The sequence below is a fragment of the Plasmodium malariae genome (genome assembly GCF_900090045.1).
Source record: "Plasmodium malariae genome assembly, chromosome: 12".
Classification (NCBI taxonomy): Eukaryota; Apicomplexa; class Aconoidasida; order Haemosporida; family Plasmodiidae; genus Plasmodium; species Plasmodium malariae.
Window position 1 is genome coordinate 1,495,124 of NC_041786.1, and position 14,007 is coordinate 1,509,130.

The following is a 14,007-nucleotide window of genomic DNA, read 5'->3' on the forward strand; positions in this document are numbered from 1 at the left end:
AAAAAAAGACTTAAAAAATATTAAATTTAAAGAAATAAATATTTTCAAACCTTTTATTATTTTTGTGGAAAAATTACGCAGAAATATGTATATATATTTTTATATATATGTAAAATGAAAAACACACAAAAAAAAGAGAAGTTATCTACATAAATATAAACACGAATGGAAGCGGAAACATTTAATGATTTTATTATTTTATTTTACTATATTTTGTTGTATTTTGCTTTTCCCCATTTTATTTATTTATTTTTTATTTTTTTATTATTCAATTTTCCACTTGGAAGAGAATATTGAATAAGAATAGTCATTCTTTTTTGCTTTTTTCTTTTTTTTTTTTTTTCTTTTGGTAGCTATAACCCACTAGAGAAATTTAAAAGCACTGCATATACGTGAGTGTACTGCAAAGCACTTACATAGATATATATATATATATGTACAAACGAGCAAATAAAGGTATGTGCATATCCCGGATGTGTACTTATATGTGTATGTGTAGGTGAATGTAATTTATATATATATATGTATATATATTATATATGTATTTACAGTGCCATGTATGATCTGCCGCTTTTGCTAAAACTCTCTTTTTCTTTGTCTATGAACAAAAGCTCACTAGATTTATGACAACAGAGAAATGTTTAAGGAGCAATTTTATTCTAATTCCTATAAATATTTATTTTGTAATTTTTTTTTCCTTTTTCTGCAAGACGTACACTACTACTAAGTGAACCGTAAAAAAATTGAGCTTTCCTTTTTCTCATATTTTAACCCATATTTATTTATATATGTATATATACACATATACGTGGTCGTTTTCTCTTTTTTTTTTTTTTTTTTTTTTTTTCACACATCCAATCCTGGATTGCTATTTTGTAATACTTACGATTTTACTGTTTTACTGAAAAAGGTTATTCTATTTATCTCATTGTGTTAACTTTTTTTTTTTTTTTTTTTTTTTTTTATAATTCCTTTGACCATTTTTTGACGTACATTTTTTTAATATTGCACAAAAGTTTTGTTGTGATATATAGTGGATCTTTAACGAATTGCTGGTGAATTGTTTATTAATTTTATTTTGTTTTCTTTTTCTTTTTTTTTATTTTCTTTTATTTATTCTTTTATTTTTTTTTTTTTTATTATTATTCCCTAGCTCGAAATGGAATACTTAAGCAAGTTATACGTAAAACACGTCGGGAAAGAAAAGGAGGATGAATATTACGATAACAACACAGTGAGGAAAATAAAATTGAAAAATTGTTGTAAAAGATGGAGCAATAATATGAATAATAAAAATATTTTACTTAATTATAAAAACGAAATTGATGAAAATTCATTTTTACAAATTTTCGAAAGAACATGGAAACTACTTTTTAAAGAAGAGAATAAAAAAGCTCAGTTACTTTATCATAAAGAAGAGGAAAATATATACAACTTGCCAAATTTTTTAATTATAGATAGTATTAATAATAACATAGATGATGAAGGTGATAGTGATGATAATTTCGTGTTAGATGAAGTAGACAACAATGCCGATTGTTTTCTGAACCACGACGAAAATGATGAGGGGCATTGTGCATTATTGGGAAGTGATGAGGATGGCAGTGGTAAAATTAGTGTTGATAGTGGTAGTACCAGCATTGTTAAAAACGGAATCCACAGCATTGATGAAATTGGAAGCCCCATCATGGATGGAACTGGAAGCCCCAACATGGATGAAATTGGAAGCCCCATCATGGATGAAACTGGAAGGATCAGCATTAATAACACAAAAAACAGCATCATTAATAATGTAGCCAATACCAGTATTAGCAATACTAGCAACAGTAACAACTGCTTGAATGCCCCCTCAAACCAAACAGAGGAAAGAAAAATTAGATTAAACAAAAATAATCCCATAAATAAGAAATATATCGATATATATCATAAACACGATAATTCCTATAGTTTTTACAACAAAGAAATAGACGACTTTTTAATTCTGCCTGACCTTTCGCCGAATAATGATGAGGAAGAAATTGACAAAACTAAAATATACGATGAAATGTTTAATTTAAAAACTAGCATTGTGATAAGTAAAAACGAGATTCACGAGGACTCGGAGGAGTGTAATGTTAGCGGAGACGGTAACATAAGCGGAAATAGCAACAGCAGTAGTAACAGCAGTAGTAACAGCAGTAGTAACAGCAATAGCAACAGCAATAGCAACAGCAATAGCAACAGCAGTAGTAACAGCATTAACGACAGCATTAACGACAGCAGTAGCAACAGCAGTAGCAACAACAGTAGCAACAACAGTAGCAACAGCAGTAGCAACAACAGTAGTAATATTGACAGCACATCCGACGAAGCTGTAATGGTAAACACACCAAATGCAAGTAATGCTGATAATAAAGATAATTATTGTAGCGTAAGCGGTGAAGATAAATTTCAAGTAGAAGAACAAACTATGGAAGAGGCTATCGGGTTATCGTAAAAGGAAAGGAAAGTGCGTTGGGCTAAGGTCAGGCCTAATTAGTATAGGCTTATTAAGAGAGGAAAAGTGGGAGAAACAGATTGAATTAATTTTTTCTTTTTCATATTAAACTTTTTTTTATTCATTCATTCCTATTTCTGTTCATTTCCTTTTCCTATTTATGTGTGTCTTTTTTTTTTTTTTTTTTTTTTTTTTTTTATCATATCCTTTTAAATATAAGAGGATATACTAATAAACGAACGTGTTGCTCTAATTTTGCAACAAAATTTTTACCTCCATTATTTTGTACATTTTTTTTTTTTTTTTAAAAGCCAAGTTTGTCAAACATGCGTAGCAAACATATGCATGCATTTTATTATTCCGCCTGTTCAGGGAAATAAATAATGCGCGGGGTGTAAACATATCGTTTGTTCTTGTTCATTCTGTTTTGTGCTGTTTTATCGTGTTATAATTTGCTTTATTTTACAATATTATGCAATATTCTGCAATATTCTGCAATATTCTGCAATAGTCTGCAATAGTCTGCAGAATTTTTTAATATTTCGTTTTATTTAGCTTTATATTGTTTAGTTTTGTTTCATTTTGTTTCATTTTGTTTCATTTTGTTTCATTTTGTTTCATTTTGTTTCATTTTTCCTTATTATTCCATATTTCGTTTTATTATTCCATATTTCGTTTATTTATTCCACATTTTATCCCCTTTTCACAGTTTACTTGTGCATGTTAAATCTTATCTCTGTTCTGTTCGCTTTAAGTACTAACAGGCGCATACAATTTTTTAAACCGTATAAAGCTAAAAAAAGTATAACATATTGATCATGTTAATTTAGTCCAGTTAGTTGAGCAGGTTACACTATACTTGGCTTAGTTGACTGATTTATTCTGAAGTGAAGAAATCTAACAAATGCTATCTGTGCATTATGATGGAAAAAAAAATTAAAAAATAAAAAAATAAAAAAATAAAAAAAACAATTATAAACATGTATATGCGAATAAACAAAATAATGCGTACAAACACAATATAATGTAATTACAAAATAAAGCGTAATTGCCTCAGGTAAACCACCCAAATGGACAATGGAATACAGGGATGATGACAATAAGCATGAGGAAATAGTTTATTTTTACCAGTGGGTTGAAGCACTTACGAATAAGAGTAAAAAGAAAGACATAAGTTTTTTCATTCACGGGTTATATAATGTAATATATGATGAGGGTAATGAAGAAGAGCAAGAACTTACAAGTGAACAGTTGAAAGAGAAGAAAAATAGCAGTCTTCATCTTCCTATTTCTAGTTGTAGTTATACCATATATGAGAAACTGTGCTCTGGTATTCGCTACTTCGAAATGGTTATACAACAAAATGGGAAGAGAGGAGATGAAGAAATGGACCTAAACATTTCCAACAAAGAATTAAGTTGTTTGTGTGGAGAAAGAAACCTTTACCTCATTTCGGACCTCTTACAGCAAATCAGCGTGTTTTGCATGAAAAATAAAAACGAAATGATTATCTTGTCCTTCCTGCAACATGGGGGTGGTAGTGAGAGAGACAAAGAAAGAGGCACCGGAAACAGTAGGCAAAATGACAATAATAAAAATAGGAAAGGATCCAATAGTGGGAAAACCCAGGAAGACTACCCTGCAAGCAATAGCCTAACCACCCTGATCATGCAGGCGTTAGACATATACATATATTTATACTTAAGGGACTATTTAAAGTACTCTGAGATGGAAGAGAATTATAATGTTTTATATTTTTACAATGATAAAGAAAGAATTATAAATTTAAGTAAATACAATTTCAACATTGACCATTTCGATATACGTGAATGGGTTTTTAATAACATGTCTTTGTTGTTACCATCAAAAAGGATTGAAGAAGTTGAGGCAGATGAAGTATATGCTCAAAAATGGCAGGAAACAAATACTATTTCGCCCGTTGATAGGATTAAGAAGAGAGGTGGACCAAGCATCCTTTCATCTGTAGGACGTACTCAAGAGAGGGGAGCAAACACCCTTTCACTTCCTAGAAATACCCAGGAAAGGGGGGAGAAAATCATTTTAGCAGATGGATATACTCAGGAGAAATCCTCTTCAAATCTATCACAACATCATCACCTGTCCTTATTTCGCTTGAATTCTATGACAAGCGAAAAAACTCAAAAATCGTCTTGCAAAATAGAAATTAATAAGAAGCTTCCCAATATAATACTAGGTAATCACACTAAAGGGGCTTCCGCTAACTTTATTAACACATCAGCAGAGAATAATAATAATTTATATATTAATGGTCATAATAATACTACTGTATATATTAATGATCCAAATAAGAATAGTGGAAATATTAATGATAGTAATAAAAATGGTAGTAATTACTATAATAAGCACAGACATAGCCCCGACGAGAGACCCCCAAACTCCAATAATAGTACGTTGCATTATTTGAAATACTCAAACGAGGATTACGACAGAGCTACTTTGCACACATTGTCAACATATGATTGTAATTTAAATACATGTAAACAATTTATTGGACATTATAATTTATCATTAACTTCTTACGTGGTTGATGTGTCAAAAGAAATGGTATTACATAATTCACCTTTTATATTTACAAAGAAGAAATTAAAGTATTTACCTGAACAGTCATATAAAAAAGAATTCGCACATATTTCCAAAAATAACGATTATTATTATGTCGTAAAAATTGAGAAGGAAGACATACAAGATGTTCTCTCATATATTCATAAAAATATAGATAAAAAAATATGCACCAATTTTGTGAGTGTTCTCACGGCAAATCTTAGCGTTAGCAATATTTTCAAGATTGTGCGGATTAATTTGAAGCGCGCAATGAATTAAGGGAAAAAAAAAAAAAAAAAAAGAAAGCGATAGATATGGCTACATATATATATGTAGTATATCCACAGCGATAACGTGTGTGAAAATTATCGTTTTAGTTTTTTCCTATTATTGCATAATATTTTGCCGCATTTTTTTTTTTTTTTTTTTTTTTTTTACGATACATTTTTCCCCTTTTCAAATGCCTTCCTTCCGAACAGCCACCAGCCGTCGTGCTTCCCCCCCAAGAGGGGCATACTCCTTAACCTTTTTTTTTTTTGTTTGTAACTCACTCAGTTTTGCATTCAACTTTTCGACAAAGGCTCGCATAGGACCACTTCCAACACTTTCGTCAATTTGAATATACTGCACTTTTTTTTTGGTCAGATTTTCCTTCGATTTTGTTAAAAAATGTAGTACGTTAAAATATATGCCTTGGTCAAATGGATTTTTAAATTTCCTTACAATGATGGGCTCATTATTTTTGTCCATTTTTAAATGATAAGTGAAAAATATATTGGAGGAATACATTTTAAATTTTTCATTCGATGTTATATTTTCCAGTATATTAAAAACTGACCGTATAAAAACACTTCCCATAAAATATATTAACAGCAGTGATAATATAATTACAGTAAGATTAACATAAAATATGAACTGTTCATAATTTATTGGATAATTTATAAAAAACCAAATGTAAAGATATAAAGTATAAAATGAAAATAAAATATTCGATACTATCCAACTTAGGAATATTCTTGAGTTATCTATACCCATACAATTTAATGTAAATACACAGTGATGATCAAATATATCTATACACTTGTCACAATAACGACAATGCTTTGTTCTTATATTTTTAAAAAGGAAACACGTTGGACATAACATATTAATATCAAATGATGATATTTCAAATGCACACACTTCCCATTTTATTTCTAAGTCTTTTTTTAAGTCTACAATATTTCCATATTTAACATTTTTACAAAATTCAATTAATTTGTTTTTCTTTTCATATAATTTTATCTCCTCTTCAATGTTTTTCATAATATATTCAAAAATAAAATTTGGCATTTGTGCAAAGCAATTTTTCCCCTGCTCATTGTTATTATGTCCTTTTTTTTTTTCTTTTTTTTTGTTATGTGCATGGTTGGATTTATTATGCTGACCATTTTTGTCCAATCGCGCTTGTCTCTCTTGACACCGCACTAGTACCACATCACCATCTCCTTGTTCCGCACCATCGAGTAATGCTTTTCCTTCGCACGCTTCCACATTTTTCCCTTTGTAAAAAGCGCTTTGCGTATTCTCTAAATAACCTGGATTACTGGATACAACGAAATAGTAAGTTATAAATAGTAATGGATGAAATACATCTAAAAATATGCTCTTCTTTGCTAGCTGCACTCTTATCTACGCCACATATGTCAAAAAAAAAAAAAAAAAAAAAAATTATGAACAAGTCAGCTAATTAGCAATATAAGGGTTCTCAGTATGCACTCACAATACTTATACATTCATATATTCTCATATTCGCATATTCGTCTATTTGTTAACATTTCCTTTTCTGTTTGTAAGCTTAGAAGGATGGAATCGTTATACCAGGTAAGCATGGATGCTCTACCTATTACACTTTTCTTTCTTTTTTTAATTACATAAAAGAAATAGACCAAGTTAAAATGAAGATAAGTTAAAAGAACGAGAAAGGGGTATAACAGAAGGAATTTATTCTGGGCGTACTTATCGCGTATGTTATGTAGGAGGGGTAACTGATAAAGAAGGGAAAGAAATGAATAAATAGAACATACGAATAAATGCAGAAAATGAATAAATGGAACACATGAATAAATAGAACATACGAATAAATGCAGAAAATGAATAAATGGAACACATGAATAAATAGAACATACGAATAAATGCAGAAAATGAATAAATGGAACAAATGAATAAATAGAACATACGAATAGATGCAGAAAATGAATAAACGGAACAAATGAATAAACTGAACATACAAAAAGGAAGTATGCACAAGCGAAAGAGTGACATCTAACACATGAGGGATACACCATGAATATGCAAAATAGTACGTTTTTCTTTTTCTTAATTTTATAGAGGCCTATTGTTCCATTGGATTCATATAAGAAGTTTATTCTTTTTCTGTTATTTTTTTTGGACATCTGTTGTATTTTTTTGTACTTAAGAAAATTATAAATTCTTGGATCTACTTTATCTTTGTTTTCGTCAATGAATTCGATAATAGTTTTCTTAAAAAAAAAAAAAAAAAAAAAAAGAGAAAAACAAATGAACTGAAATGATTTGAAATAGAATGTTGAGCAAGATTGAATCTTTAAGTCATGCATTAAATTGTGCAAACATATACACATGCAGATATTGCACTAGTGTAGCTTTCGTGAAGAATTCATATATGAAACTCTTTTTTTAAACAAGGGAAAATGATTCGCACATACACATATATATATTTGCGTGCACAAACATAGACTATATACACACATACATATATATATATATATATATATAGATATATATATATATATATATATATACATATACATATGCACATATGAACACTCCCTTTTACACTATCATCTGTTCCGACGTCATATATACTCTGGAGACTGTTAAGCGTTAAATAAACAACTGCTTCATAAGCGTTTCCAATAATAGCCTTGTGGAGAATAGACGAGGGTTCGGTCAAATTAGTTGAGTAAAAGTCATTCACAAAAATTGAAAAAAGTCGAAGGAAAAAAACGTTGTTGTTATAAGCAGCCCAGTCAAGAACAGAACAATTGTTAAAATCTTTATGTGTTATTGTAAAGTTAAGATGTAGTAAATATAAAAAGCTCAAAATGGAATTATACTGGACACTGACTGTTAAGCAGTTATAACCTTTATTATCGTTTTCATATAAATTGCACCCATAATTTTTCAATAAATAAATCATAAAAACGTTATTTGAACATACAGCCCAAAATATGGGTGTTTGCCCATTGCTAGATTTTATGTCTACATCAGCCTCTTGAAAAAAAAAAAAAAAAAAAAGTTAAACTTGGAAGAAGTAAAATCAGTATTACGTATATAATTTACTATGCATTGTATTGCAATTAGTCAACTGTGTACATACATATAATGATATATAGGTATACTAATATGTTGTCATATTGCTATGCGAATAAGCACTTAAAAATATACAGGTCCGCACATTTTAAATGAAAAAATTTGGGGAATATTACACTCCTTTTTTTCACCCTCATTTTTCATGTAAAGGTTGTATTCATTTCGTAGCGTATTTTTTATTTCTTTTTTTTTACTATTTTCTAATAAGTAGCATGTTAAATAAGTACTGTTTAAAAAAACCGCCCAGTGGAGTAAGCTGTTTCCTACGAAAACAAATATGTTTGAACATGTACATAATACATGCACTAAGTATTATGATTATTGTTTATAATTAAATATGTAGACCTATTTTAAAACATATCATTACTTAGACACTTTTGTCTTGTCTTAGTATAGTTTAACCATTTTCATCTTGATAGTTAATCAAATTCTTATCCCGTTCTAAAATACTGTAAATATTATCATCCCTCCGCTTCACTAACTCAAATAATATTTCTTTTGTATTAACCCTTTCAGCAGAAACAGGATGAGAAATATTCATTTTGTTAGTAAAACAATACAATCTGTGTAAGCTATTATATGTCTCAAAAAATTACTCATAAAAAAGTGTATAATGTTTTTATATAATGTAAACAAAAAAAGACCTTATAGTAAAATGTGTATTATGAGCATATTATGCATTAAAGCGGCATATATCAGTTAGGCTTGTCTTTGATAATCTTTTCGTTTTATCATATTTTTTCACGGAGTTAACTGCAAGCGACTACGTATTCCTCATTTACGATTCATTCTGTCAATTTGAGGCTTTTCCGTTATGCTGTTTTGTTCCTTTACTGCTCTACCACTATATTTTATTTTTTTAAAAAAGAGCTAAAAATTTTTGCGCACAGTGCATACCTACAAAGTTAAGCAAAAAGTTGAATAAAAAAACAGAAAAAACAAAACATCATTTTTCACTTAAAAAAACAGAAGAATGTTTAAATGTCATGAAAACTAGCCTATTACAAGCTGATACATATGTACGTTTAAAAAAAAAAAAAAAGAAATATATATTTATATATATACATGTGCATATGTATATATTTATATATATACGTGTATACAACTGTAATTTGAACACTTTGATGTTCTAATTTTTTTTTTTTTTTTTTATATATATTGTTATATATGTATAAAAAAGGTGCGCACGTATGTATATACACGTGTTTATATATTTTTAGCATGGCAACTTGAAATATATATCTTTTTAATGATATTTTAAAATTACGATTATATTCATTTGACTTCATATACGAAAATATGTTATTTTAAGAATAAGATTCTCTATGAAATATAGGAAATGTAATTATATTCAAAACATATAGAACTTTTTTTTTTTTTTTTTTTTTTTCATTTTTAACAAATAATTCGAATGATATATAAATTTTATCATATCCCAAAGGTAGTACTTACGCATGCTTCTCTCGTTCTGTAAGAAGGAAAAAAAAAAAAAAATATGCACATACAAACGTTCAAGTATATATATATATATATATATATATGATATGCGTTTTCAATACTTATAAAGAGTAATGCACAAAATTTCAGTTCAATTGTTTTTTTTTTTTTTTGCATTTATTTTTGTATTTCGTTGTAAATGTTTTTGCACACTTTGTAGTAGGTTAAGCAAAAGAAGTTGCGTGTGTATTTTCCCCCAAATTATTGGTAAGAATAGCAAATTTGACCTATAACATGTACACGTTAATATACATGCATACATATGTACACACATACAAACACATATACACATATATACACGCTCGTGTTGTTCGTGTGTACAGCTATATTTGCCCCTCGTTCGTTATTTACTTGTTTGTACATACAATCCTTCCATTAATTTGTCTATCCGATTTTTCAAAATTGTCACGTTGAGTAATATATGTCAAAACGTGTCACATGCATTTTTAGTTGTTATGTTTCCATGTTTTGTTTTATTTTCTTCACTTGAAGAAGACCTGCTTGGGGTTATTAAGTTAAGCTTTGGCAATTTTATAATATCGTCTTTTTGTTTGTTACTCCTTATACTAAAATACTTCTTGTCACTATTAGATATATAATTTATTTTTAGTTCATCATACGCTTTTATAAAATAGTTATTGTTTAAAGCTTCATTGTTTTTATCATGCAATTCTTTTGAATCAGTGGAATTCCTTATACCGCTTTTTCCAATTTCATCATTACTGTTTTCTTCAAGTCTGCTTCCTTTCGCTAGATCGTTTTGTTCGTAACTGGAAATTATATTTTTGCTTTTTTTTTTTTTTTCATGTGTTCTTTGCACTTGTATTTCTCGTTCTGTTTCTGTTTCTTCTTGCGCTTTTTTTTGGTCCCTCCCTTTTTTCCTTTCTTTCTTTCCACTTTCCTTCTTTTTATACTCTTTTTTTTCCTCCTTTTTAAACTCTTTTTCATCCCCCGTTCCTGGCACCTCTTTATATTCTTTTTCCCCCTCCTTTTCCACCTTTCCATGCGCCTTTACTTGTCCCTTTTCTTCCTCCCTTTTCCTCCACCTTTTCTCCTCCTGCTCCTTCTCTTCCATCTCTTCACTCTTTACTATCCTTCGATTTCCCTCCCTGTCGCTGCATTTTTCTTTTTTTTTCCTTTTTTCCCCATCCTGCTTCTTTTTTTCCCTTTTCTTTCCCTTTCCATCCTTCCTTTCTGTATTTTCTTTTTTATTCTCACTTTTCAGATGAAAAATATCCCCACCAGCAAAATCGACACTTGAAGGGTAATAAAAATCCTTTTCGGAATTTTTTTTATTTTTTTCTGACTTTTTTTTGTGTAACACATTTTGGCTAGCTGCCACTTTTTCTCGCTCATCACACTTTTTAGCAGCTGAATTGGTCAGGTATTTTTTTTCGATTTCTATATTTTTCGCACCTGAGAAATAAAAAATTAAAAAATTACAGATAAAAAAATAATACTTTTTATATAATGAAAAAAAAATAAAATACAATTAAGTTTACCTTCTTTATTTTTTATTATGGAAGTATCTAAGCTAAATCGGTTAGGTGTTTTCAAAACTGACGCTCTTTTTAATTTTAAATTGTAAACAACTTGTTGAACACTATTTCGATGATAGTCTTTTATTCCTTTATTATTTCTTTCAACATCCGAAGATTCAAGTGCAGCTTTTGTATTGTCCTCACCACCTTTTCTCACAATGAAAAATTAAAAAAAAAAAAAAAAAAAAAAATATATAAACATATAATATAAAGTGTACAATGAAACAACTGTTAGTCGAAATGAAGTCTACTGACAAAATAATGTATCACAACTTAGTTAACAAAAAAGGAATACCTAATGTAAAATAATTAAAAAAATTTGTTATTTTGTCAAAATAGTCCTCCTTCTTCTCTTCATTTTCCGTATAATCCATTTTAAACAAAAGTATGAAGGGGAAATAAAACAAATGTAACAGCTCTTTTTTTTTTTCTTTTTTTTTTTTTTTTCTTATTATACTTACACTATATAAATCTGTATGTAGTACCACCTTATATGTACAAGAAAAGAAGGGAAAAAATTAATTTTGTTTTTTTTTCATTTTATTTATATATCTTGTCGTATGGTGTCTTTATCTTTTATGTAAATGAGTATAATAGCACATTTTACGTTAAAAAGGAATTTTCCTTATTTATGTAGTTATATGATCACAGTAACTTCAAATAGATGAAGAGAAAAATGATATGTGCGTATATACATATTTTTCCCAAACCAAATTATATACATACATATTGCATATATGTATATATAATACCCTTACTACATATAGATGACGCCTCATAAATATGTATGTTTATATGCTTATGTAAAACGAAAAAATTAAAAAAAATAAAAAAGTGAAAGCAACCAAACGCACATTTAATAAGTGTCTATTTAAATAAAAATATACTACATTAAGTATTTGTACTTTCCAAAGTACTAATAGAACAGTGGTAATGATTCCTCTATTCTCCTGTTTTTTTTTTTTTTTTTCTTTTTTTTTATTTATTTTTATATTTTGAAATAAATGTTATTGTCTGTTGCTTTTTTACAACGAAGCTTGGATGTTTATTAAATATTTTGAAGTTATTAAAACGAAATATGATAAAATGTATTAATAAAGAAAAACCGCCTGCATGTTGTCATAACTTGTTAAATATTTTTAAAAAATTGTTTTTTAAAAAATTATTTTCATGATTTTTTCATTTAAGCAAATATTTGTGAAAAAAAAAACAAAAAAAGAAAAGCATGCAAAAAAAAAAAAAAAAATATATATATATATTGCATATTGGCGTGTACAAACAAGGACAGAAAAAGGCGAAAATCTTTCATACCCAAGTACGAACATTATTTTATTAAAAGGGGAAATATTATCTTGTTATTTTTAGACATTTAGAAGTTATGTAGTTTTTTAAATGTAATGAATCAATCGAATGATATATATTTTACGCACGATGTTACAATAAGACGGGATGTGTCATGCAAGGTACAGTAATAATGAAATTTTTTTGAATGTAGTTATTATTTCCAAACATATATATATATATATATATATATATATATATTTGTTTTTACACTTGTATTTATAATCTTTTTTTTTGAATCTATATTTTCAATTATTTCGTTTATATACTTGTAAAGAATGGGTAGCTGATAACTTTTTTTTTTTTTTTTTTTTAAGTAGTTATTTCCTTTTGTGGTAATTATGGGCAACCCTTACCACACATTAAGTCATTTTTATTATATTTCTTAGGTGATATATGCCATTCTTACATTATTTTACCCTTTTTGTTGACAAAACGGAAAAATGTTAATCAACCACAGGTACGGAAAAATGCTTAAAATGAGTAAAACGATTTCTCCCCCTTATATATATATATATATATATATTTATATGAACGTTCTCCTTTTATATGCATACACTTACACACTAAATTTTATGGGGGCATTTTTTTTTTTATATTTGAATGAGCTGAGATACTACAAAAAATTAGCTTTTAAAATTGGTTTTAATATTTGTGTAAAGATTATATAATATTTTACAAAAATTAAAGTAGAAAAAAGTTTTATTTTCCTTTTTTTTACATTTTATTTATAGTATATATTTATAATCATAAAAATGGTATGCTTTCATTTTTATCATTCCCTTTTATGAAAATGAAAAAAAAAAATGAGCCCGCATAATAGTAGTCACATACATAAATACATACAAATATTGTATATATATATTATATATTCATATCTATTTTTTGCACTATATATATACGACATCTTACTTAAGAAGACAAGTGAAGAAAAAAAAAAAAAAAAAAAAAAAAAAAGGAGTTATAGAAAAATTATACCTTGCTTTGTAGCAGAGAACTGTAAGAAAGGCGGAAAATAATGTAGAAGAGGAAATAAAATAAATAAATAAATAGATATATATATCTATATATGTATATATATGTGTGTGTACCCATTTGTTAACAAATAATCTAGCTCTTAATGTGTATATGCATGAGTATTTATTCGCTATCTCATTAAGCAGTAGCAGCGTAATT

At 28.0% G+C, this 14,007-nt stretch overlaps 4 protein-coding genes across 4 annotated transcripts; 2 read left to right on the forward strand and 2 right to left on the reverse strand.

Moving 5' to 3' along the window:
- Positions 1-1,159: 1,159 nt before the first annotated feature.
- On the forward strand, positions 1,160-2,476 carry PmUG01_12042000 (conserved Plasmodium protein, unknown function; the record flags this gene model as incomplete). The annotated part of the gene is made up of 1 exon (XM_029006631.1): positions 1,160-2,476. One exon carries the CDS (start codon positions 1,160-1,162, stop codon positions 2,474-2,476), a length of 1,317 nt encoding a protein of 438 aa, XP_028863101.1.
- Positions 2,477-3,553: 1,077 nt separating this feature from the next.
- Positions 3,554-5,338, forward strand: PmUG01_12042100 (conserved Plasmodium protein, unknown function; the record flags this gene model as incomplete). Its single annotated transcript, XM_029006632.1, has 1 exon — positions 3,554-5,338. The coding sequence occupies one exon, from the start codon at positions 3,554-3,556 to the stop codon at positions 5,336-5,338; it is 1,785 nt and encodes a 594-aa protein (XP_028863102.1).
- A 177-nt stretch (positions 5,339-5,515) lies between these two features.
- Positions 5,516-8,993, reverse strand: DHHC5 (palmitoyltransferase DHHC5, putative; the record flags this gene model as incomplete). Its single annotated transcript, XM_029006634.1, has 6 exons — positions 5,516-6,730; positions 6,973-7,086; positions 7,405-7,581; positions 7,917-8,341; positions 8,569-8,715; positions 8,855-8,993. 6 exons carry the CDS (start codon positions 8,991-8,993, stop codon positions 5,516-5,518), a joined length of 2,217 nt encoding a protein of 738 aa, XP_028863103.1.
- A 1,380-nt stretch (positions 8,994-10,373) lies between these two features.
- On the reverse strand, positions 10,374-11,864 carry PmUG01_12042300 (conserved Plasmodium protein, unknown function; the record flags this gene model as incomplete). Its single annotated transcript, XM_029006635.1, has 3 exons — positions 10,374-11,365; positions 11,452-11,637; positions 11,786-11,864. 3 exons carry the CDS (start codon positions 11,862-11,864, stop codon positions 10,374-10,376), a joined length of 1,257 nt encoding a protein of 418 aa, XP_028863104.1.
- Between the last annotated feature and the right edge of the window lie 2,143 nt (positions 11,865-14,007).